The sequence below is a fragment of the Bubalus bubalis genome, chromosome 17 (assembly GCF_019923935.1).
Source record: "Bubalus bubalis isolate 160015118507 breed Murrah chromosome 17, NDDB_SH_1, whole genome shotgun sequence".
In the NCBI taxonomy this organism is placed as follows: domain Eukaryota; kingdom Metazoa; phylum Chordata; class Mammalia; order Artiodactyla; family Bovidae; genus Bubalus; species Bubalus bubalis.
In genome coordinates this window covers 1,809,540-1,835,218 of record NC_059173.1, presented here as the reverse complement: position 1 = coordinate 1,835,218, position 25,679 = coordinate 1,809,540, and the positions used below count along the sequence as shown (strand labels likewise).

The window sequence follows — 25,679 nt, the reverse complement described above, 5'->3', positions numbered from 1 at the left end:
GAAGCAGATTTGCGTGGGGGCCCGCCCTCCTCTGGGGGAGGGGATAGAGGGGTCTGGGGACCAGATCCAGGGCTGCAGGCTCAGAAGGCAGCATCCGGGCATCTCCACCATGGCCTGGGCTCTGCTCCTTGTTCCCTTCGTCACTCAGGGCTCAGGTGAGGCCTCCAGGGAAGGGACCCTGGAGACCTCTGGTTAGGTGTCTTTGTATCAGAAGCACCCAGGCTCTGCCCTAAAATCTCGGATTTATGATGTCAGTAAAAGGTCCTCAGGGGTCCTGTTTGCTTCTCAGGCTCCAACTCTGGGAACACGATCTCCCTAGCCATCTCTGGGCTCCAGGCTGACTCTTATTCTGGCTCACATGGAAGTGGACGCAATTTGCACAGTGATCCAAGGTCACGGGGAACTAAGACCAAAACCACCTCTGAGCTCCCTCAAGCCCCTTCACTCCTAATTGCAGGGCTTCATTGGTTTCCTGTTTGTTATTATTTTATTTGACAATCATTGTAAACTTAATTGAATTAGAAGATTTCAGAAAGATCTACTTCATATCTTTCCCCAGATCCATCCACATTTAACATTTTCCAATATTTATTTCTCATTACATCAGCTTATCTCTCATTCCCTCTCTATTGCGTTTCAGCCTCTCAGTCATGTTCGATTCTTTGGGACCCCACGGACTGCAGCACACCGGGCTTCCCTGTCCTTCACCATCTCCCGGAGCTGGCTCAAACTCGTGTCCATTGAGTCTGGGATGCCATCCAACCATCTCATCCTCTATCACCCCCTTTTCCTCCTTCCTTCAATCTTTTTCAGCATCAGGGTCTTTTCTAAGGAGTCGGCTCTTCACATCATGTGGCCAAAGTATTGGAGCTTCAGCTTCAGCATCAGTCCTTCTAATCAATATTCAGGATTGGTATCCTTTAGAATTGACTGGTTTGCTCTCCTTGCAGTTCAAGGGACTTGCAAGAGTCTTCTCCAACACCACAGTTTAAAAGGCTCAGTTCTCACTATATATATACATGTAGTTGAATGTGTACATGCATGTACGTGTCCATAAGTATGCATAGTTAACACACACACACACGCACACGGAAACAGAGCGTTCATTTTCGAAACCTTTGGAAAGAGGTTGCATCCGTCCTCATCTAAGGCTTAGTACATTGATTTTAGACAGAGTTCACTTAAAATGGCAGTCATCATTTTAAGGTGTAGAGTTCAGTGGTTTATAATGCATTTAGAAGTTAGTCCATTCATTATCACCCCACAGTCCAGCCACTTCCATTCCCTTAAGACAGGGGTCCCCCACCAGTACCAGTCTGTGGCCTGTTAGGACCCAGGTTACACAGCAGGAGGCGAGCAGCCCCTGGGACTTGCCTGCTCAATAATCAACAATAATCTCTCTATGTACATATTTCTATATATAATTATATTTATATAAATATTTCATGGAACATAGATGGGGAAACAGTGGCAGACTTTATTTTTCTGGGCTCCAAAATCACTACAGATGGTGACTGCAGCCATGAAATTAAAAGACACTTACTTCTTGGAAGGAAAGTTATGACCAACCTAGATAGCATACTCAAAAGCAGAGACATTACTTTGCCAACAAAGGTTTGTCTAGTCAAGGTTATGGTTTTTCCTGTGGTCATGTATGGATGTGAGAGTTGGACTGTGAAGAAGGCTGAGTGCCGAAGAATTGATGCTTTTGAACAGTGGTGTTGGAGAAGACTCTTGAGAGTCCCTTGGACTGCAAGGAGATCCAACCAGTCCATTCTGAAGGAGATCAGCCCTGGGATTTCTTTGGAAGGAATGATGCTAAAGCTGAAACTCCAGTACTTTGGCCACCTCATGTGAAGAGCTGACTCATTGGAAAAGACTCTGATGCTGGGAGGGATTGGGGGCAGGAGGAGAAGGGGACGGCAGCGGATGAGATGGCTGGATGGCATCACTGACTCGAGGGACGTGAGTCTGAGTGAACTCCGGGAGTTGGTGATAGACAGGGAGGCCTGGCGTGCTGCGATTCATGGGGTCGCAAAGAGTCGGACACGACTGAGCGACTGATCTGATCTGATAAATACAATACACATATATATATTCCATACATAAAATCCTCCATTACAGGGACTTCTCTAATGGTCCACCGTTGAAGAATCCACCTGCCAGTGCAGGAGACAAGGGTTCAATCCCTGTTCCAGTAAGATCCCATGTGCCATGGAGCAACTTAGCCAGGGAGCCACAAGTACCGAGCCTCTGCTCTAGAGCCGGGAGGAGCAACTACTGAATCCCACTCACCCTAGAGCCCACGCTGCACAGGAAGCAATGAGCAGCCCACGCACTGCAGCTAGAGAGCTGCCCCCGCTCGCCATATCTAGAAATATCTCGAGCACAGCAGGGAAGTCCCAGCACACCCAAAAATGAAAAATAAAATAACAAATACATAAATAAATAAACCTTTAAAAAATCCCTCACTATATACATGTATGTATATATTTCTATTTGTTTTGTTTCCCTGGAGAACCCTGACTAATCCAGTCCTACTAGAAAACTCAATCTAATTATTATATTCTCATCATTATTATTTTTAAAAATCTTTGCTTTTTATCTTTTTTCCTTTCCTATAAATGCACAGGTCAGTATCTTCATGATCGAATCACCTTGGCCGGGACAGGGTCATGACCCATCCCTGCACCCCACAGGAGCCAGGCACAGCACTGCCAGGAAGGGTCTTAGCTACTGAACACCAAACAGGGTTCTTTTTTATTTTTTTCCTGCTCTTGAGCAGCTCTCAGTGTTGAGTTTTATTTGAAAAATGTAATATTTTAAGCCATCATTAATTCACAATTGAAGTAGGCACTTACTCATGCTGCTGCTGCTGCTAAGTCACTTCAGTTGTGTCCGACTCTGTGCGACCCCATAGATGGTAGCCCACCAGGTTCCCCGGTCCCTGGGATTCTCCAGGCAAGAACACTGGAGTGGGTTGCCATTTCCTTCTCCACCAAACAGGGTTCTGAGTCCTGGCCCCTCATGCATAATCTGGTGAGAGGCTGCACCTGTCTGATAGCTGTGTGTCCCAGTGGGGATGACAGAGGTGACAGAGAGACCGCGGTCCCAGGATCCCCCGTGGCATCTGGGGGATCCCTGACTACGTGCTCCTTGACTGTAATGGCGTCAGTGGGATCTGAGGCCACCAGGGGGCAGCAAAGGCCTGGGTGTGGGGAGGTTTTGGTGTGGCTTCCTTGTCTGCATGAAGTCCCAGGTACTGCCTTCTGAGCCCCCTAAGGGAGTGCGGGGTGCAGTGACCCATTTGTTCTGTTTTATGAGGCCTTGACTACAACCAACAATAAAGGTCTCAGGGCTCATCTTCAGAGCCCTGCTGAGGCAGGGGACAGGACTACACGGGGTCCGTCCTGTGAAGGGGACAATTGGGGGAGGAGATGGACACCCCAGATCTCCTGTGGAGCTGGGAGGAGATGGAATTGAACTCTAAGAAACTCCAGCTCCTCAGGGGACCTCACCTTCCACCCTCAAAACCCAGAGAGTGATTGTCAGGATTATCAGCCAAGGACATGGTGACTGCCAGAGTGGACAGGGACGACCTCCCAAGAGGGCCACAACTCCTGGGCTGTAATGGTCAGTGTTCTGACTAAGGACAACGTGTCCAAGAGTTTCCATCCTCTCAGAGGAGCCCTGCTGTCCAGGGACATAGAGACTCTAGTGTCCAGGCCAGGTCAGAGGTGAGGACCTAATGAGGAGGGGCAGGTTCAGGAAGCAGATTTGCATGGGGGCCCCGCCCTCCTCTGGGGGAAGGGATGAGAGGTCTGGGGACCAGGCCCAGGGCTGCGGGCTCAGAAGGCAGCGTCTGGGGCATCTCCACCATGTCCTGGGCTCTGCTTCCAGTCACCCTCCTCACTCACAGCTCAAGTGAGGCCTCCAGGGAAGGGACCCTAGGGACCTGACTGATCCCTGGTGTCTTTGTCCTCAGGGTGACCTGGGCCCCAGCAAGGAACAGACCAGAGTGTGTTTCTCCTCTTTGCAGGGTCCTGGGCCCAGTCTGGCCTGACTCAGCCTTCCTCAGTGTCTGGGAATCTGGGACAGATGGTCACCACCTCCAGTGGTGGGACCAGCAGTGACATCAGGGGTTATAATGGTGTGGGCTGGTACCAACAGCTCCCGGGCTCAGCCCCCAAAACTCTGATTTATGGTGTCAGTAAACGGCCCTCAGGGATCCCTGCTCAGTTCTCTGGCTCCAAGTCCGGGAACACAGCCACCCTGACCATCTCTGGGCTCCAGGCTGAGGACGAGGCCGATTATTACTGCAGCTCATATAAAAGTGGTGGTGCTGTGCACAGCGGTCCAAGCTTATGGGGAAGTGAGACCAACACCCACCTGAGGTCACAGGCTCCCTGTTGCTCTGACTCTGCTGGTTGCTTGTCTGCATCTGATGTGGAAGCGCTGGCAGACGAGAGCACCTGAGGACCCTTCTGAGGGATGAGGAGAAGAGGAAGGGGTGTTTTCATGGTTTTTGTTACTCCTTTTTGAGCTGCATCTGAATGGGTGCATGGTCTGAGGAAAAGGTCACGGTTCCCGAGAAATCAATAGTGCAAGGCTCTGCTGATTGTCCTGAGGACATCCATCCTCAAAGCCACCCTTTTCTTCTAAACCAACAACTCGAATTAGGCCCTGGCAGGTTTCTAGGCTGAGTGTAGAGTTTGACCCATGAGAGGGACACTGCACAGCAGGAACTGCTTGATTTTCCAAGTTCACACGGACAGACGAGTCCAACACAACTGAGAGACTAAGCACAAAGCACATCATAAAAGTTCTTTGAAAACCCCCATTTTTTGACAACTAAGAAGATTCTCAATAAACAATTGTTCTGGTGGTTGTGATCTCCTTCAGGGACTGGAGACAAAGCAAAATAAGCCAAGGTCAATGCTGGATGAGGTGAAGGTCAAGGAAACCAGGAGAAGCTTCCAGGAGGTCTTTCTTATTGCAGCCACTGGAAGAGCTTTAACCCTGCATTGAGTTGTGACAAAGCCTGAGAAGAGCTGTGCCCCAGGGCAGCTCATCAGACAGACCCTCAAGGTCCTTTTCTGCCCTCAGTCTCCTAGGTATCCTGTGTCTGGCCTCTACAGAAATTCCAGACTTCCAAGGGGTGGTCAGAGGTCTAGCATAAAGCATAAGTTTGCAGGACAGTTTAGACAAGGGGTCATTCTTATTGGGGAATAGCTGGAACCTTCCTGAAATCTCATTCCCAGGATCAAACCAAGGGAGTTTTGAAGGCATGTCTTTCTGAGGCCATTGCTCTCAGACTGATAAGTGTTCTCTACACAAATCCTTTTTGTATTCCTTACCCGATCTCAGGATGCAGATCAAGGAAACCCAACCTCTCGCCATCCGTTCCTGGTTATGCACAAACACAGGCTGTGTTCTGAAGAAACACACACACACACACACACATATACACACAGTCACACACACATGCACATAGCTCCAGCACTCCTGGGTCCCCTCCACGCACCAGGGAAGGAAGCAGGGATTTGCTCTGTGGGGATAGAGTCCCCTGTGTTGACACTTTATAAAATCAGACTCTCTACCTGTTTAAGTCCAGGGAGTTAATTCCAATCAGCTTGGTGTGAACTGTGCTTTTGATGTCAGGTCATTTACACAAACTTGGACTTGCTCTTGGGACACCTCCCACAATAGCCACACAGATGCCTGTCTGCAAACTGGGTAGATTTGTGTCCCTCAACTTCCTCCTAACGTTGCTCCTATCTGCTTATGTCAGAATCCACCCAAGCTTGACTCACAAAGGAGCCTGACATCAAGAACCATTTTCAGGGTGACTTTCCTAAGCCTGTCCCTCCCCACAATCTGCTCAGTGCTCCCTGGACCCCAGGGTTACTTCTCCGTCTTCTGCATGAGAAACTGTGACTGTAACTCCATCGATGGCTGTCTCTTCCTGGGACAGGGCTGATGTCCATGTTAGTGGGACACAGAGGGACAGATTCCAAGGGGTAGATGGTCTCCTGGGTGGGAAGCCAGCTCCTGAATCATAAAAGAAAGTCCCTCTGCCAGCGCTGTGCCTGCTGCCCCCACAGGAAGAATAGTGTGCACCTGGAGCTCGCTGGGGCCTGGGGTAGGGGCTGCTCAGTCAAGGATCTGCTCCTGGATTTGACAGTGCAGATGCTTCAGAACAAAAAGGTGGGGGATTGGGGGAGGTGAAGATGGGACAAGGCTGCAGCTAGGGTTCCCACCAGCCACTCAGCAAACAGCAGAAGTTTCCTCTGCTGGGCTTGTCTCTGTCCCCACAATAGAGACCTTGAAGATGAGCTTCCAGCAGAGGGCGATGGGCAGTGGCCCATCTCTGAGGGTCCCAGAGACTCAGTCACATCCAGGAAGAGACACTGAAGGTCCTGGTGCTCATTGCCTGAGGGGCTTCCTCTGGTCTTTCTCTCTCTGCCAACCAGTGGAAAAAAATTCATGTTCCTGTGTCTAAAAACATAAAAATTTGTGGCTCAGTCGTGTCCTACTCTTTGGACCCCATGAACTGTAGCCTGACGGGCTTCTCTGTCCATGGAATTCTCCAGGTGAGAATAGTGGAGTGGGTAGCCATACACTTCTCCAGGGGAATCTTCCCAACCCAGGGATAGTGTCTCCTGCAGTGTAGGCAGATTCTTTACCATCTGAGCCCTTTATCTACATGTCATCTCATGTGTCACAAAGTTTTAATCCCTGGAGTTATAACCTCTTTCCAGGACACAGAGACTCAGTATCCAGGGCCAGGTCAGAGGTCAGGACAGAATGAGGAGGGGCAGGTTCAGGAAGCAGATTTGCATGGGGGCCCCTCCATGCAAGGGATGAGAGGTCTGGGGACCAGGCCCAGGGCTGTGGGCTCAGAAGGCAGCGTCTGGGGCATCTCCACCATGTCCTGGGCTCTGCTCCTCATCACCGTCCTCACTCAGGGCTCAGGTGAGGCCTCCAGGGAAGGGACCCCAGGGATCTCTGACTGATCCCTGGTGTCTTTGTCCTCAGGATGACCTGGGCCCCAGCAGGGAACTGACCAGAGTGTGTTTCTCCTCTTTGCAGGGTCCTGGGCCCAGTCTGGCCTGACTCAGCCTCCCTCAGTGTCTGGGAATCTGGGACAGACGGTCACCATCTCCTGTTCTGGGACCAGCAGTGACATCAGGGTTATAACTCTGTAGATTGGTACTGGCAGCAGTTGAGCATGGCCCCACACTACTGATTTATGCTGTCAGTAAACGACCTCAGGGATCCCTGATCGCTTCTCAGGCTCCAAGCCTGGAAACACAGCCTCCCTGACTGTCTCTGGGCTCTAGGCTGAGGACGAGGCTGATTATCACTGTGGCTCAGACAGAAGCAGCAACCATTGCACAGTGGTCCAGGTTCATGGGGAAGTGAGACCACAACGTCCTCTGAGCTAACTCAAGCCCCTTCACGTCTAAACTCAGGATTATTTATTCTTTGCTATTATTTTATCTTGGAATAACTACGAACCTAGATGAAAACTTAAAGCTAATGCAGAGAACTCCATCATAACTTTTTCCTGGAATGGCCACTTGTAAATCTCCTGTATTATGTACTCTACGTTATCTAATCTGTTAAGCATTTTACTTTGTCGATCACCTATATTGCTGTAGTTTTTGAATATGCACTTTGAGTTGGTATTATTATTATTATTATTATTACTATTATATGCAACTCTGTGGGGCTTGTGGGATCTTAGTACCCTGAACAGGGATTGAACCCAGCATTATGTCAGTGAAAACTCCAAGTCCTAAATACTGGACCGATAGGAAATTCCAATATTATCTTCTTGTAACAATTGTGATACTCACTTTATATTCATACTGAAAGAATCAAGAGCTGAGACTGTAGTGCCTTCAGGAAGAAATGAAAGGAAGTATAAAAACGTCCTGGAAAATCAGAGGAGAAAAACCAATGAGTTCTACTTCTCCGACATTGGTGTCCAAGCAGGAAGAGAGGACAGAGGGGACGGTCTAGGGACGAGCTGGGGTCAGTGAAGGAGGACAGATGTCTGGGAAGCAGCCTCACAGTGCTGGTCCAGCCCTTGCCCTGCCCTCAGGCAGGGTCCGCTTTCTGTCCGAGCCAGGAGGAGATGCTCGTCCCCGGGCCCTTCTGTCCCTGTGTCGTCTTGTGGGCCCAGGGCTGAGATACACCTGCTCTCTGTGGAGGACAATGAGGTGTGAGGGAGGGTCTCTCCAGGTGGCCCCATTCAGAGTGAAAATGACAGAATCAGGAGGGGAACCGGGCAGGGACCACATACGGGCCAGCTCAGCGCCCACACTGACGCTTCCTGAGAGAATGGCCCTACTGCCCCCCAGGTAGAAGACAGCCTCATACACCTGAGGGCCCTGCATCAGCTGTGACAGATGGTCAGCACAGGAAGCTTCTAGAGACATCAGGGCCAGTTTTGTGTTCTGCTGGGCAGTCAGGAAAGGAAGGGAGAGGCAAGACCTTCCAGGGTGGGCGGCACCATTCAGGGTGTGCATTGTAGAGGGCAGAGTGGGGGCTTTCCCAGGGGTGTGAGGGGATGGAGAGTGGGGGTCCCTGCAAGGGTGCTGCTGAGCTTGGTGATGCAGGCTCAGCCCAGGGAATGTGCAGAGGGAATCACCCTGACCACGCCCCTCCTCCTCACCTGAGGGAGAGGCCACGCCCAGAAAGGAGAGAGCAGCCAGGAGGCCCAGAGCTGGGGTCCAGGAGCTCATGTGTCTGGAGGCACCCCTTCACTTCAGAACACAAGGGGATTAAGAGAGCCCTGTCCCTGGTGGGAGTCCTAGGAGGAGGCATCCTGGGTGTGTCCACGGTGGCTTTGGCTCGGCCCCACCCCCCATCCTCCAGCTCAGGGCACAGGCCAGGCCTCCAGGGAATCATGTTCTGGGAGCTGCACCCTTTAGGGAACCCTGACTCCACGCTCCTGTGCCCAGAGCCTCACCCAGCTCTCCTGCTCTCCTTCAGGTCATTCTCGGTCCTGCTGACTCTCCATGTCCCTCTGGGCAATGTTTCCTTTCAGCACTTTGAGAAGGTGGCATACATATTCTGTGCCCCAGGTTTCTCATCCAGGATTCCTCCTGGCTGGGATTGGTTTCAGTTCCACCATCTCCTCACCTCTGTGTCCAGATCCACCGCTGGAACAAAGTGGCCCCGACAAGCAGGAATGACCTGCGGGAGGGACAGGGTCTCCTGGTGTGTGTTGGCGGGGGACACATTTCATTTGAAAGGAGTTTCTGAATAAAGTGACTGGAGCATGGAGGGGATAAGGGCGGACAGGTTGGCTAGAGTTGGGAGGAGGACAAGAGAAGGTGGAGGGGTCAGAGTTGAGGGGTCAACCCCACTCAGCTGCCTCCCTGGGGCAACTGTCCTCACCCTCTGAGGCCACCAGGGGGCAGTGAAGGCCTGCCCGGGTTTAGGGAGGTTCTGGTGCGGTTTCCTGACCTGTATGAAGCCCTCAGCTGCCACCTCCTGAGCCTCTAAGTGTGAGTCAGGGTGAAATGTCCTCAACCTGCTTTGCTTCATAGGCCCTTTCCTATTATACAAAGACCGATTAAGGTCCCAGGGTTCAAACTCAGAGCCTAGCAGAGGCCGAGACTGGGGGCAGAGGAATCATGGTGCTATGGGGATAGTATAGGGAGGGGATGGACACCCCCAGGTCTCCTGCAGTGACAGGAGGAGACAGGACTGAATCTCTAAGAAACCCCAGCCCCTCTGACCCCTGTCCTCACCTTCACCCACAAAACCCAGAGAGTGATTACCAGATTATCAGCCAAGGACATCTTGACCCCCAATCAGAACATCAGGGACCATCCAGGAGGGCCCCATTTCCTGGACCAGTAATAGTCAGTGTCTTAACTAAGGATGACGTGTCCAAGCATTTCCATCCTCTCAGAGGAGACCTGCTGTCCATGGACATAGAGACTCTAGTGTCCAGGGCCAGGCCAGAGGTGAGAAGAGAGTGAGGAGGGGCAGGAGCAGGAAGCAGATTTGCATGGGGGCCCCGCCCTCCTGTGGGAGAGGGGATAAGAGAGGTACGGGACCAGGCCCAGAGATTCAGGCTCAGAAGGCAGCATCTGGGGCATCGCCACCATGGCCTGGGCTCTGCTCCTCACCACCATCCTCACTCAGGGCTCAGGTGAGGCCTCCAGGGAAGGGACCCCGGGGATCTCTGACTGATCCCTGGTGTCTTTGTCTTCAGGGTGACCTGGGTTCTAGCAGGGATCTGACCAGAGTGTGTTTCTTGTCTTTGCAGGGTCCTGGGCCCAGTCTGGCCTGACTCAGCCTTCCTCAATGTCTGGGAATCTGGGACAGACAGTCACCATCTCCTGTGCTGGGACCAGCAGTGATGTAGGGAGTTATAATGGTGTGGGCTGGTACCAACAGCTCCCGGGCTCAGCCCCCAAAACTCTGATACATAATGTCAGCAAACGGCCCTCAGGGATCCCTGATCGGTTCTCTGGCTCCAAGTCCGGGAGCACAGCCACCCTGACCATCTCTGGGCTCCAGGCTGAGGACGAGGCTGATTACTACTGTGGCTCTCCTAGAAGTGGTAGCACTGTGCACAGCGGTCCAAGCTTAGGGGGAAGTGAGACCAAAACCTCCACTGTTGTTCATTCGCTTAGTCGTGTCCGACTCTTACAGCTCCATGGACTTCATTTTCCCAGGCCTCCCTGTCCTTCACCATCTCTCAGAGCCTGCTCAAACTCATGTACATCGAGTCTATGATGCCATCCAACCCTCTCTTCCTCGGTCATCCCTTCTCCTCCTGCCTTCTATCTTTCCCACTGTCGGGGTCTTTTCTAAAGAGTCGGCTCTTTGCATCCGGTCCCTCAAATACCTTCACACCTACTTGCAAACTTTCATTTGTTCCTTCTTTGTTATCATTTTATTTGTCAACAATTACAAACTTAAATGAATTAGATTTCAAAAAGAACTGATTCATATCCTCTCCCCAGATCCATCTATACTTAACATTTTACCATACTTGAGTCTCATTATCTGATTTTAGCTCTCATTTTCTCTCTGCACATATGTATATGTAGTTGAATGTGCACATGGATATACACATCCATTAGTGTGCATACTCAGCACACTCACACATGGCAAACAAAACATTCATTTCCTGAATCGGGTTTCAGTTGCATTCAATCACCATCTAAGGCTTAGTACATTTATTTTAAACAGTGTTCACATCAAATGACAGTCCTCATTTAAGGTATAGAAGAAGTGAAGTGAAGTGAAGTGAAGTCATTCAGTCGTGTCCAACTCTTTGCGACCCCATGGCCTGTAGCCTACTACACTCCTCTGTCCATGGGATTTTCCAGGCAAGAGTACTGGAGTGGGTTGCCATTTCCTTCTCCAGAGGATCTTCCTGACCCAGGGATCGAACCCAGTTCTCCAGCACTGTAGGCAGACGCTTTACCATCTGAGCCACCAGGGAAGTCCACTTATAAGGTGTAGAGTTCAGTGGTTTATAATGCACTTACAAGTTAGTCCATCCATTATCACAGAGGTCTTCAACAGGTACAGGTCTGTGGCCTGTTAAGAATTGGGCCACACAGGCTGAGGGTGAAGCTGTTTATTACTGCAGGTCATATAGAAGTGAGGGAAGTGGGGAAGTGAGACCAATACATCATTTGGACTCAGTCAGCCCTTCCTCCTATGTTGAGGTCCTTTAATGGGCCGGAACCTAGTGGTCTGGAGTCGACAATAAGAAAGTAAAAGAGAGAGAAAGAGGCTGATATTCCTTGGTTAACGCAGAAAACCAGTAAAGCCCTTGACACGGGGCTTGCACTGCTTCACGTAGGCACAGGGCGCCCTCTTGCGAGGGTCTTGCAAGCCCAGACAAGAAAGTGAGCTCAGCGAGCTTCTGCGCTCCAAAGAATTAGCCTGAGAGAGAGAGAAAGAGAGAGAAAAAGAAAGAAAGACAAGGGGACCCAAGCTGTGATGGAACGAGGGTGTTTTATTCAACATAGTGTGGGTATATATACTGTCTTACAAGGTAGCTCTGCTCATAAAAAGATCAAAAGCCCAGACTTACAGATTATCAAGGAAACATAAGGCAATCTGTATCAAAGAGAGAGGGTTGTAAATAATCACTTTTGCCCTATGGTTCATAAAAAGGAAGATGATCGTAGATAGTTACCTATCACCATATGGAAAAACTAAGGAAGGAAATGCATGCATTCCTCAGCCCCGGGAGCTGTTTGCCACTCCTCTTAATTTTAATAAGGAACAGAGGATTCATGACAGATCCAAAACAGCACACAGGAAGCCTCCTGTTAAATGCTTCCTGACACTCCTAAACTCAGGCTTTCATTTGGTTTTGCTGGTTTTTTTGTTTGTTTGTTTGTTTGTTTTGTAGTAATTACAAACTTCAATAAAATTTTAGAGGTTCTATACAGGAGCTTTTAGAAATTTCACTATGTTTTAAACATTGCTATATTTCCTTTTCTTATATCCTGTTTTCTCACACTCTCTTCCTGAATTTATAAGTTTACAAACACACACACCTACCTTCAAACAGCACATGCTCTGGATACAAAACATTTATTTTCTGAATCATTTGAGACTGATTTGTATTTATCAGCATCAGAATCTTCATAGTCTCTGTTATATACAATTCACAATCCATAACATACATCATTTTAAGGTGAATGATCCTATTGTTTATAATATATTCTCAAATTTGAACATCCACAAACACTCTATCTTTAGAATATTTTCCTCCTCATAAGAGAAATACATCATCCATCTCCAGTCAACAACTCTCCCTAGTATTTAAGTCCTGTAAATCACTCATGGACTTCCTGCCTGTTCTAATTTTTCACACAAATGTAGTCACAGCCTAGGAGCAACAAGGTTCTGTCAGAGTTTACCTCAGAAGCCCCTAGGTTTGTAAGATATTGCTCAGGAGCCCCTAATTTCTGTCAGATTTTACTGCAGGAGAGGCTAGGTCAGCTTTTACCTCAGAAGCCCCGAGTTTCTGGCAGATTTTACCTCAGGAGTCCCTGGTTTCTGTCAGATTTTACCTCAGAAGCTCCTAGTTTCAATCGGATTTTACCTCGGGTGCCACTAGTTTCTGTTAGATTTTTACCTCTGAAGCTGCTAGTTTCTGTCAGATTATACCTCAGGAACCCCAAGTTTCTGTCAGATTTTACTTCAGGAACCACATGTTTCTGTCAGATTTTACCTCAGGAACCACATGTTTCTGTCAGATTTTACCTAAGGAGCCCCTAGTTTCTGTCACAATTTAACTCAGGAGCCCCTGATTTCTGTCAGATTTTACCTGAAGAGCCCCTGGGTTCTGTCAAATATTACCTCAGGAGCCAGTAGTTTCTATCAGATATTACCTCAGGAACCCCAAGTGTCTATCAGACTTTAACTCAGGAGCCCCTAGGTTTGCTCAGATTGTACCTCATGCCTTGCTAGTTTCTGTCTGATTTTTCCTCAGGACTCCTTGTGAGCTCTCAGATTTCACCTTAGGACGTCCAAGCTTCTGTCAGATTTTACCTCAGGAACACCTAGGTTTTCTCAGATTTTACCTCAAGGGCACAAAGTTTCTGTCATATTTTACCACAGGAGCCCAAAGCTTCTGTCAGTTTTGACTTCAGTTGCCCCGGATATATGTCAGATTTTAACTCAGGAGACCCAAGTTCTTTCAGAGTTTATTTACCTCCAGATGCCTGAGTTTCTGTCAGATTTCACCTCAGGAACTGTGAGTTTCTGTCAGATTTTATGTCTGGAGCCCGGAGTTTCTGTCAGATTTTACCTCAGAGCCCCGAGTTTCTGTCAAATTTTACCATAGGAGCCCTTGTTTCTGTCAGGTCTTACCTAAGGAGCCCCTAAATTTTGTCAGTTTTAAACATCAAATCTCCAAGTTTCTGTCAGATTTTAACTCTGAAGCCCATAGTTCCTGTCTGAAATTACCTCAGGAGCCAAAGTTTCTGTCAGGTTTTGCCTCAGGAGCTCCTAGTTTCTGTCGGATTTTACCACAGGAGCCCCTAGTTTTTGCCAGATTTTACTCCAAGATCCCCTAGTTCCTGTCAGAAATTACCTCAGGAGCCCATAGTTTCTGTCAGATTTTTACCTCAAAGTCCCAAATTTCTCTCAGATTTTCCCTCAGGAGCCCCTACACTCTGTCAGACTTTGCCTCTGGAGCCCCATGTTTCTGTCAGATTTTCCTTCAGAAGCCCCTAGGTTGTCAAATTTTACTTCAGAATTGCAGAGTTTCTGTTCAGGATTTACCTCAGGAGTGCCAGGTTTCTATCCGATTTTACCTCAGGAACCCCCTGTTCCTGACAGATTTTATCTCAGGAGTCCTTAGTTTATGTCAGATTTTACTTCTGGAACCCCCAGTTTCTGTCAGATTTTACCTCAGGAGCCCTGAGTTTCTGTCAGAAATTACCTCAGGAACCCCAGTTTCTGTGAGATTTTTACCTCAGGACCCCCTAGCTCCTGTCAGAAATTACCTCAGGAACCCCAGTTTCTGTCAGATTTTACCTAGCAGTCCTGACTTTCTGTCAGATTTTACCCCAGGAGCCCCGAGTTTCTATCAGATTTTGCCTCAGGAGCCCCTATGTTCTGCTGGATTTTATCTCAGATCTCCTAGGTTTCTGTCAGATTTTTACCTCAGAAGCCTCTAGATTCTGTAAGATTTTATCTCAGGAGCTCCAGGTCAGTCAGAATTACCTTAGGAGTCCCGAGTTTCTGTCAGATTTTTTTGTCAGAATTTACCTCAGATTTCCCTAGTGTCTGTCAGATTTTACCTCAGGAGCCCCTAGATGCTTTTAGATTTTAGCTCAGCAGCCCCTAGTTTCTGTCAGTATTTGCCTCTGGAGTCCCTAATTTTTGTCAGATTTTACCTTGGGAACCCCTCGTTCCTGATTTTATCTCAGGAGTCCCTAGTTTATGTCAGATTTTACTTCTGGGACCCCCAGTTTCTGTCAGGTTTTACCTCAGGAGCCCCGAGTTTCTTTCAGATTTTAACCCCAGGACCCCCTAGTTCCTAGGTTCTCTGACATTTTGTCTCAGGAGCCCTAGTTTCTGTCAGATTTTACTTCAGACATCCCTAGTCTCTCAGATTTTACATCAAGAGCCCTTAGTTTCTGTAAATTTTACCTGAGGACCCCTTAGTTTCTCTCAGATTTTACCTCAGAAAGCCCTAGTTCCTTTCACATTTTACCTGAAAACCCCCTAGTTTCTGTCAGATTTTACCTCCGAACCCCCTAGTTTCTTCCAGATCTTACCTCATGATCCCAAAGTTTCTTTCAGGTTTTACCACAGATCCCTTTATTTTCTGTTAGATTTTTCTTTCAGAAGCTTCTAATTTCTGTCTGTATGTAGCTGAATATATCCTAGTTTCTTTCAGGTTTTACCTCATTACCTCCTTGTTTCTGTCAATTTTAACTCAGAACCCCTTGTTTCTATCAGATTTTACTTCATACTCCCTGATTTCACTCTGATTTGGCTTCTGGGCTCCCTGGATTTTTTTACATGTGACCTGATTGCCTCCCAGTTTCTGTCTGATTTTATCCCAGAGCCTTCTGTTTTCTTTCATATTGACTGTGTGGATCACAATAAACTGTGGAAAATTCTGAAAGAGATGGGAATACCAGACCACCTGATCTGCCTCTTGAGAAATCTGTAGGCAGGTCAGGAAGCAACAGTTAGAACTGGACATGGAACAACAGACTGGTTCCAAATAGGAAAAGGCGAACGTCAAGGCTGTATATTGTCACCCTGTTTATTTAACTTATATGCAGGGTACATCATGAGAAACGCTGGACTGGAAGAAGCATAAGCTGGAATCAAGATTGCCAGGAGAAATATCAATAACCTCAGATATGCAGATGACACCACCCTTAGGGCAGAAAGTGAAGAGGAACTCAAAAGCCTCTTGATGAAAGTGAAAGTGGAGAGTGAAAAAGTTGGCTTAAAGCTCAACATTTGGAAAACGAAGATCATGGCATCCGGTCCCATCACTTCATGGGAAATAGATGGAGAAACAGTGGAAACAGTGTCAGACTTTATTTTTCTGAGCTCCAAAATCACTGCAGATGGTGACTGCACCCATGAAATTAAAAGACGCTTACTCCTTGGAAGGAAAGTTATGACCAACCTAGACAGCATATTCAAAAGCAGAGACATTACTTTGCCAACAAAGGTCCGTCTAGTCCAGGCTATGGTTTTTCCTGTGGTCATGTGTGGATGTGAGAGTTGGACTGTGAAGAAGGCTGAGCGCCCAAGAATTGATGCTTTTGAACTGTGGTGTTGGAGAAGACTCTTGAGAGTCCCTTGGACTGCAAGGAGATCCAACCAGTCCATTCTGAAGGAGATCAGCCCTGGGATTTCTTTGGAAGGAATGATGCTAAAGCTGAAACTCCAGTTCTTTGGCCACCTCACGTGAAGAGTTGACTCATTGGAAAAGACTCTGATGCTGGGAGGGACTGGGGGCAAGAGGAGAAGGGGATGACAGAGGATGAGATGGCTGGATGGCATCACTGACTCGATGGACGTGAGTCTGGGTGAACTCCGGGAGTTGGTGATGGACAGGGAGGCCTGGCGTGCTGCGATTCATGGGGTCGCAAAGAGTCGGACACGACTGAGCGACTGACCTGACCTGATCTGATCTGATTGCCTCATAATCTCTTTCTGTTCATTTTCCCCTTAGACCATTTTGCTTTCATTTGATATTGGAAGCAACTGGAAATGTGGAAAATCTCAATAAGTTGGTGACTCATGAACTGAGTGAAATCAAGAAATTTGGCCCTTTCAAGTGTATTCTTCCCTTATTCTATTTAACAACATTAAAGCATTTCTCAATGGGATTGTGGTTTGTTTGAAAAGTGGTTTTCATATGACAACCAGTGATATGTAGCTCTGTGGTCAAACCAAGAATAAGTTGCAAATCACTTATGAAAATCAATCTTCTATCAGAGAAATGTCATGATCACTATTTGTTGTCTGCCTCCTGTCTCATCCACTACAGCTCTCTGAGTCCCTGAAAAACCATTACATCTGAGAAGTACGCTCAGCAGGTTGATAAGATGCATCAAAAAATGCAACGCCTGCAGCTGGCATTGGTCAACAGAAAGGGCCCAGTTCTTCTTCACAACACCCAACCACAGGTCACACAATCATTGCTTCAAAAGTGAATGAACTGGGCTACAAAGTTTTGCCTCATCGACCATATTCACCTGACCTCTTGCCAAATGACTGCCACTTCTTCAAGCATCTTGACAACTTTTTGCAGGGAGAATTTTTCCATAACCAGCAGAATGCAGAAAGTGCTTTCCAGGATTTTGTGGAAATCTGAGAGAGAAAGGACTTGAGAAAAATACTTGAAGAGATAATAGCTGGATAATAGCTGAAAACTTCTCCAACATGGGAAAGTCAATAATCAACCAAGTTCAGATAAAACAGAGAGTCCCAGGCAGGATAAACCCAACGAGGAATACCCCAAGACACATAGTAATCAATTTGTCAAAAATTAAAGGCAAAGGTAAAATATTAAAAGCAATAAGGGAAAAACTACAAATCACATACAAGCGAACTCCCATCAAATTGTTAGCTGATTTCTCAATAGAAATTCTACGAGCCAGAAGGGAACGGCACAATATATTTAAAATGATGAAAGGGAAGAACCTATAACCAGGAATACTCTATGCAGCAAAACTCTCCTTCAGATTTGATGGAGAAATCAAAAGCTTTCCAGACAAGCAAAAGTTAAGAGAATTCAGCACCACAAATCAACTTTACAACAAATGCTCAAGGAATTTCTCTAGGCAGGACATACAGAAGAAGGAAAAGGCCTACACAAAACAAACCTCAAAACAACTAAGAAAATGGTAATAGGGTCATATATATGGATGACTACTTCAAATGTAAATGGGTTAAATGCACGAACCAAAAGACAAAGACTGGCTAGAGGGTGAAAACATGCGCCTGTATGCACTCCACTTACTACATCACTCTGCTTGACCCCCAAATTATATGCAGTTATTTTGTATTATTAGGTGAATCACATTCCCATTATGGCCTGCAATTGTAATTATTATTTTTACTTTTTCGTTTGGCTATTGATTGTGAAAACTTCTAGACATCTTTTACTAATGTGATTATCTTTTTACTCATTAATACCATTTTATCATGACTGATCAACAGAAAAATAATAGAATTCTAGATCACCAAAACTACCATTTAATAGGAAAACCTGTAGTCACTTTTAAAAATCCAGATGAATATCAGAATTATCTTGGAATTTGTTGAAAAATACAAATGCCTAGGTATTACTTTTATCTCCTAAGCTGTAGATATGTTTCTAATGAGAAGCCAGGTATAAAGGCAACTGGACTATGTGATGATCTTTTACTTTTATCTAGTTTCACTTTTTCAGTTTCATATTCAATGCTCCCATTTCATGTAGTTTAGGTTTTCCAATTTCTCCATCTCTTCTCTTTTTGTTGTTGTTCTTTCTCAGCTTTTATCAAGAGTAGTAGAGAAGCTTTTGTATCAGATCAGATCAGTCGCTCAGTTGTGTCCGACTCTTTGCGACCCCATGAATCGCAGCACGCCAGGCCTCCCTGTCCATCACCAACTCCCGGAGTTCACCCAGACTCACGTCCATCGAGTCAGTGATGCCATCCAGCCATCTCATCCTCTGTCATCCCCTTCTCCTCTTGCCCCCAGTCCCTCCCAGCATCAGAGTCTTTTCCAATGAGTCAACTCTTCACGTGAGGTGGCCAAAGAACTGGAGTTTCAGCTTTAGCATCATTCCTTCCAAAGAAATCCCAGGGCTGATCTCCTTCAGAATGGACTGGTTGGATCTCCTTGCAGTCCAAGGGACTCTCAAGAGTCTTCTCCAACACCACAGTTCAAAAGCATCAATTCTTGGGCGCTCAGCCTTCTTCACAGTCCAACTCTCACATCCACACATGACCACAGGAAAAACCATAGCCTGGACTAGACGGACCTTTGTTGGCAAAGTAATGTCTCTGCTTTTGAATATGCTGTCTAGGTTGGTCATAACTTTCCTTCCAAGGAGTAAGCGTCTTTTAATTTCATGGGTGCAGTCACCATCTGCAGTGATTTTGGAGCTCAGAAAAATAAAGTCTGACACTGTTTCCACTGTTTCTCCATCTATTTCCTATGAAGTGGTGGGACCAGATGCCATGATCTTTGTTTTCTGAATGTTGAGCTTTAAGCCAACTTTTTCACTTTCCACTTTCATTTTCATCAAGAGGCTTTTGAGTTCCTCTTCACTTTCTGCCCTAAGGGTGGTGTCATCTGCATATCTGAGGTTATTGATATTTCTCCCGGCAATCTTGATTCTAGTTTGTGTTTCTTCCAGTCCAGCGTTTCTCATGATGTACCCTGCATATAAGTTAAATAAACAGGGTGACAATATACAGCCTTGACGAACTCCTTTTCCTATTTGGAACCAGTCTGCTGTTCCATGTCCAGTTCTGTTGCTTCCTGACCTGCCTACAGATTTCTCAAGAGGCAGATCAGGTGGTCTGGTATTCCCATCTCTTTCAGAATTTTCCACAGTTTATTGTGATCCACACAGTAAAAGGCTTTGGCATAGTCAATAAAGCAGAAATAGATGTTTTTCTGGACCTCTCTTGCTTTTTCTATGATCCAGCGGATGTTGGCAATTTGATCTCTGTTTCCTCTGCCTTTTCTAAAACCAGCTTGAACATCTGGAACTTCACAGTTCACATATTGCTGAAGCCTGGCTTGGAGAATTTTGAGCATTACTTTACTAGCGTGTGAGATGAGTGCTGTTGTTCAGTCACTAAATCATGTCTGACTCTTTGCGACCCCATGAACTACAGCACACCATTCTTCTATTCTTGTAAATGTTTAGAGAAACAAAAATAGTAAAGCTATTTTTGGCTGCAGGTCCAGGGCTTCCCAAGACATCCCTGGGCCAGCCTGGTAGGGCAGTGTGCCCAGGGAAGTCGCCTGAAGGTGGGAACTGCCCACTCTGCTTGTGGGCAGTGGACAAGGTCCGGGATGAGAGCGGAGGACAGGAGCTTCCATTCTGAATGGAAGAGACACCATTCTCCACTGTCCCGGGACTCAGCAGGTCTGGGGGTCCTGCCAGGTCATCCAGGAGGATGGGGGAAGGGTGCACTATTTGGGGAGAAATCCAGAAAAACCTGCACTCACTGGTGCCTCGGCTCAGCAGCTGTCCTCCGGAGCTCAGACTCAGACCATCTGCTGGCAGGTGGCACTGCTGCCCCCCACAGGGGCAAGGAGGCAGATTCACTGATGGGGTGGCATGGAATGGAAGTCGAGGGTGGAGTGGGGTGAAGGCCCCCCGTGATCTGGAGGGAGGGGGTGAGACATAGAAAGCCCCCACCACCAATCCTCTACCCACCCCGCCTCTGGGTCTGTGCTTCCAAAACCCCTTTTCCTCTGGGGGTGGGGTGTCAGGGGCCCAGGGCCTGCTCAGCAGTGCTTCTTGCCCCACCCCCACCTCCCTTATAAGATAAGATGTCCCTCCCCTTATCATTCCAATGCCCCCTACTCTCTGGACTTTGCCACTTCTGTGATCCCAGGGGCAGCGGAAACTGCAGACCAGGGTCAATTAGACTGTCTTCTCTCCAGATGATGCCTCGTTCTGCCCCTCACCCTCCAGATTTCAGGGGCACCTTCATCCCACTCCACCCCCAACTTCCATCCCATGCCACCCCATCAGCAACACTGCCTGCTTGCCCCTGTGGAGGGCAGGCAGTGCCACCCCCTCTACTTGAGTCCCCTGCCCCACCCCCCGATTCATTTTCAGCTTTTTAAGAAGCCAAACAATTCCTGCGTCTGGTTTCCTCACCTCTGCCTGATCTCCGCAGCCCCTCGGATGTCCTCAGCTTGAGCTGCTCCTGAGCACAGGCTTCCCCTGTTTTCACCAAAGGTCCCCTTCAGACTAAGTCAGGGCAGAGCATAGTCATGGAAAATGTGGGCAGGACCCTCTGAAGCGGTGCCCCTCAAATCTGGGGATGTTAGGATGATTTTGGCACTTCCTTCCTCCCAGCCCCTGGAGGGGAGAAAGTCTGGCTTCTGGATAGACGTAAGAGCCAGGTGGCTGAGGATTCTTGCCTGGATGGGTTACAAGCCAAGCAGAGCCCTTCTCATTCATGCTGGCCTGGGGGGCCTCCTTTGAGTCCTCACTTAAGCCTAGGAACCCTTGGCATCCTCAGACAGTGAAGCTGTGTTTTTCTGAAGGTGGGGTCTGGTGCTGTGTCCTTGTCATCCCAGAGACCCTAAATCTTTAACCAGAGGCCATTGGCAGCTCCTGGTGGCTAAGAGTAAAGGCAGGGCAGTAGGGATGGCTGTTTTTCCTGGCTCTCCCTGCCATTCTGCCAGACATCCCTGTGCCTGTGAGCTAAGAGAGCTTAAGGTGTCCAGCTACACACATGGATGGATGGATGGATGGATGAATATATTGTTGTTGTTCAGTCACTAAGTCATGTCTAACTCTTTGCGAACCCATGGACTGCAGCTTGTCAGGCTTTCCTGTCCACCACCATCTCCCGGAGCTTGCTCATACTCATGTCCACTGAGTCGATGATGCCATCCAACCATCTCATCCTCTGTTGCCTCCCCCTCCCACTCTCAATCTTTCCCACCATCAGACTCTTTTCCAGTGTGTCGACTCTCTGCATCAGATGGCCAAAGTATTAGAACTTCATCTTCAGCATCAGTCCTTCCAATGAATATTCAGAGTTGATTTCCTTTAGGATGAACTGGTTTGATCTCTTTGCAGTCCAAGGGATTCTCAAGAGTTCTCCAGCACCACAGTTTGAAAGCATCAATTCTTCAGCGCTAAGACTTCTTTAGGGTCCAACTCTCATGTCTGTATGTGACTACTGGAAAAGCCATAGCTTTGACTATACAGACCTTTGTCAGCAAAGTGATGGCTCTGATTTTTAATACATTGTCTACATTTATCATAGCTTTTCTTCCAGGGAGCAAGAATCTTTTAATTTCATGGCTGCAGTCACCGTCTGCATTGATTTTGCAGCCCAAGAAAATAAAGTTTGTCATTGTTTCCTTTGTTTCCCCATCTATTTGCCATGAAGTAATGGGACTAGATGCCATGATCTTAGTTTTTTTGAATGTTGAGTTTTAAGCATCGTTTTAAGCATACTGTTGTTCAATCTGGACCTAAGATTGTCACCTGGAACAGAGCTGATCAAAACTCAATTTTTTCATCTTGGAACAGGAGGTTCAGCCCTCCCCTCCTTCCTCTCATCCAGACTCATTCAACAAACATTTGTCCTTGAGCGGCTGCTGGTGCAACGGTCAAGAAGGTATGTGCTCATGAGTTTTAGGGTGGAAACAGAAAAACACCAAAGCAAAACCAAAACAAGACCATGGTTTTAAAGAGTGAGGTTGTAACTGATTCTCTGAAGAAAACATAGAGAGCGAAGAATGCCTCTGCGGGACTTGAAATGGAAAGGGGATCCCTCTAGCTTTGTCCATCATTGGCCACGGGTGAGGGTCCGTCCACCTGGTGGGGCAGGTGATATATCCCATCCCGAAGGGAGTTAAAGGACAAAGAGACAAGAGTTTAGAGCGGATTGGGTCAGGGAGGGCGGCGGGGGCGTGGTGGGGGCGGTCTGGTACTGAGCGGGAAGGGAAGGGGAGGGCCGGAGGGAGGGATTTCCAGCTGCCACTCAGCTGCCTCCCTGGGCTTGGTCGGCAACGTCTGCAGCCACCAGGGGGCAGTAAAGGCCAGGATTTGGGGACGGTTCTGGCGGCTTAAACTGTCCCACGTGAAGGATCGACAGGCTTCCCCAGTGGTTCAGTGGTAAACGACCCAGCTGCCAGTGCAGGAGACTTGGGTTCAATCTCTGGGTCAGGGAGACCCCCTGGAAAAGGAGATGGCAACTCACTCCAGTATTCTTGCCTGGAAAATCTCATGGACAGAGGAGTCTGGTGGGCTACAGTGCACGGGGTCGCACAGAGTTAACACCAAATAGTGACTAAACAAGAGCAAATGAAGTTTCACCGGCTGCTTCTCCCAGATCCCTTTTTATGTCCCAAAGCATTTGCGCTCCAATAAATTACCTTCAGAAGTGCAAACAAGCGGCCAATGGCTCACGCTCGGGTCTCAGACTCAGAGCACCGCCGAGAGAGGATGGAGGGGAACATGAGGACTCTCCCAAGAGAGGCGGAAAGAAGGAGCTGGGGGTGGAGGAGGAACCCACTGGGAGTTTGGGACAAGTAGAACAGACTATTAACCACTGGATGGATAAACACCAAGGTCCTATGTACAGCACAAGGAATTGTATGCAATATCCTGTGGTAAACCGTGTTGGAAAAGAACATGAAGAAAGAATGTGTACGTGAGTATAACCGAGTCACTTTCTTCTACAGCAGAATTAACACTACATTGTAGATCAACTATACTTCAATATAATCTTTTGTTTTTACTTTTACTTTTTGGCTGTGCCTCGCAGTTTGCAGGATCTTAGTTCCCAGACCAGTGATCAAACCCGAGCCCCATGCAGTGGAAGCTCGGAGAGCTAACCACGGGACCACCAGGGAAGGCCCTTCAACAACAGTTTTTTAAAACAGAAGGAGCTGAGGGGTAATGGTCTCCAGCTCTGCATGTGACTCCTGGAATGTGGGGCAGCTGGATCTTTGAGCCGTCGGGGCCCCAGTTCTCTTCTTTGCGGGTCAGCCAGCCCACTGGACATTCTGGGATTTCTCCCCCAGGAACCACGATGACTTGTGGAAACTTGTGGGGTTCATTCCCCACATCCTGTCATGGACTTGGTCTGTCCTCACTCAATATGTGAAAGAGTTAATTCTCAGGAAGTTCTGCTGTCCGGGGAGGGAGAAGTATCTACAACAAAGGGGCAGGTCAGAGAGGGTGAGCAGAGGGGGTGAGGAGGGGCAGGAGCAGGAAGCAGATTTGCATGGGGACCCACCCTCCTCTGGGGGAGGGGATAAGAGGGATCTGAGGACCAGGCCCAGGGCTGCGGGCTCAGAAGGCAGCGTCTGGAGCGTCTCCACCATGGCCTGGGCTCTGCTGCTCATCACAGTCCTCACTCAGGGCTCAGGTGAGGCCTCCAGGGGAGGGACCCCGGGGACCTGACTGGTCCCTGGTGTCTTTGTCCTCAGGGTGACCTGGGCCCCAGCAGGGAACTGACCAGAGTGTGTTTCTCCTCTTTGCAGGGTCCTGGGGCCAGTCTGGCCTGACTCAGCCTTCCTCAGTGTCTGGGAATCTGGGACAGACGGTCACCATCTCCTGTGCTGGGACCAGCAGTGACATAGGGGGTTATAATGGTGTGGGCTGGTACCAACAGCTCCCGGGCTCAGCCCCCAAAACTCTGATATATAATGTCAACAAACGGCCCTCAGGGATCCCTGCTCGGTTCTCTGGCTCCAAGTCTGGGAACACAGCCACCCTGACCATCTCTGGGCTCCAGGCTGAGGACGAGGCCGACTATTACTGTAGCTCATATAAAAGTGGTGGTACTGTGCACAGCGGTCCAAGCTTATGGGGAAGTGAGACAAAACCCACCTGAGGTCACAGGCTCCCTGTTGCTCTGACTCTGCTGGTAGCTCGTCTGCATCTGATGTGGAAGCGTCAGCAGCTGAGAGGGCACTGAGGACCCTTCTGAGGGCTGAGGAGATGAGGAAGGGGTGGTTTCATGGTTGTTGTCCCTCTTCTTTAAGCTGCATATGAGTGGGAGCATGACCCAAGAAAATAGTCACGGTTCGTGAGGAAGCTGCCACGTGGGCCTGTGCTGATTCTCCACTGGGCCCCCACCCGTGTTGCCCCCCTTTGCTTCTAGACCAACAACTGCAATCAGCCTCAGCAGGTTCCTAGGCTGAGTAGAGAGTACGACCCACAGGAGGGACACTGCACTGCAGGAACTGCTTGGTTCTCCTATTTCACAGGGACAAAAACCCCCTAGACCAAACGGGGAGGGGACAGGAAGGGAGGTGGTTAGCGGTGGGTGGAGCATAAGGCTGGATCAGCTGGATTCATTGACCTGGGCTCCCTTCACACAGACTCTGCATTTCGTGTTACCTGCAGCTGGTAGGGGTGGCAGAGGGTACAGGGAGTCCCAGTGGTTTGGTTGATTAGTTACTGGAAGCAGAGTCCAAAACGCGATCCTTAGTGAAAGGTTGTTGCTGAGCCATGAAAGAAGCTGGGATTGCTGGCCTCCAGAGGAGAGGAATTTGATCCAGGGCCAGTGACGAGGCTTGATCGCTCAGAGCTTTTGAGTAATAAAGTTTTAATAAAGTATAAAAGAGATAGAGAAAGCTTCTGACATAGACATCAGAAGCAGGCAGAAAGAGTGCCCCCTTGCTAGTTTTTAGCAAGAAGTTATACACCTATGAGCAGGCTGCTAAAAGGAAATGTCTCAAAACTCAGAAAGTGGCACCAGATCCCTCAACCACAACATAAATTTTGAGATAATATTGGCACAAGGTAAGTCACCCCAGGCCATAAAACATTTGATGTGATTCTTAAAGAAAGCTAGGTTTCCAGGCAAATACATTAATATAGCTTAAGAGAACATTTGCATGAGTAAAACATACTGGTTTGTTGAGCCATTACGGTTCTCAGCCTTAGGCGAAATCAACTTGAAGAAAAACAGAGTCTAGGGTAAATA

At 48.2% G+C, this 25,679-nt stretch overlaps 1 protein-coding gene and 1 gene segment (V, D, J or C); both read left to right on the top strand.

Annotated features, from left to right (window-relative positions):
* LOC112582842 (immunoglobulin lambda-1 light chain-like) overlaps window positions 1-25,679 on the top strand; it is a gene marked incomplete in the record, with an annotated part of 281,468 nt that overhangs the window by 195,370 nt on the left and 60,419 nt on the right.
* LOC123332164 overlaps window positions 23,974-25,679 on the top strand; it is a 74,682-nt gene continuing 72,976 nt past the window's right edge. Inside the window, 2 exon segments of the V gene segment in view lie at window positions 23,974-24,113; window positions 24,229-24,535. Of these exon segments, the coding sequence occupies window positions 24,068-24,113; window positions 24,229-24,535 (353 nt within the window).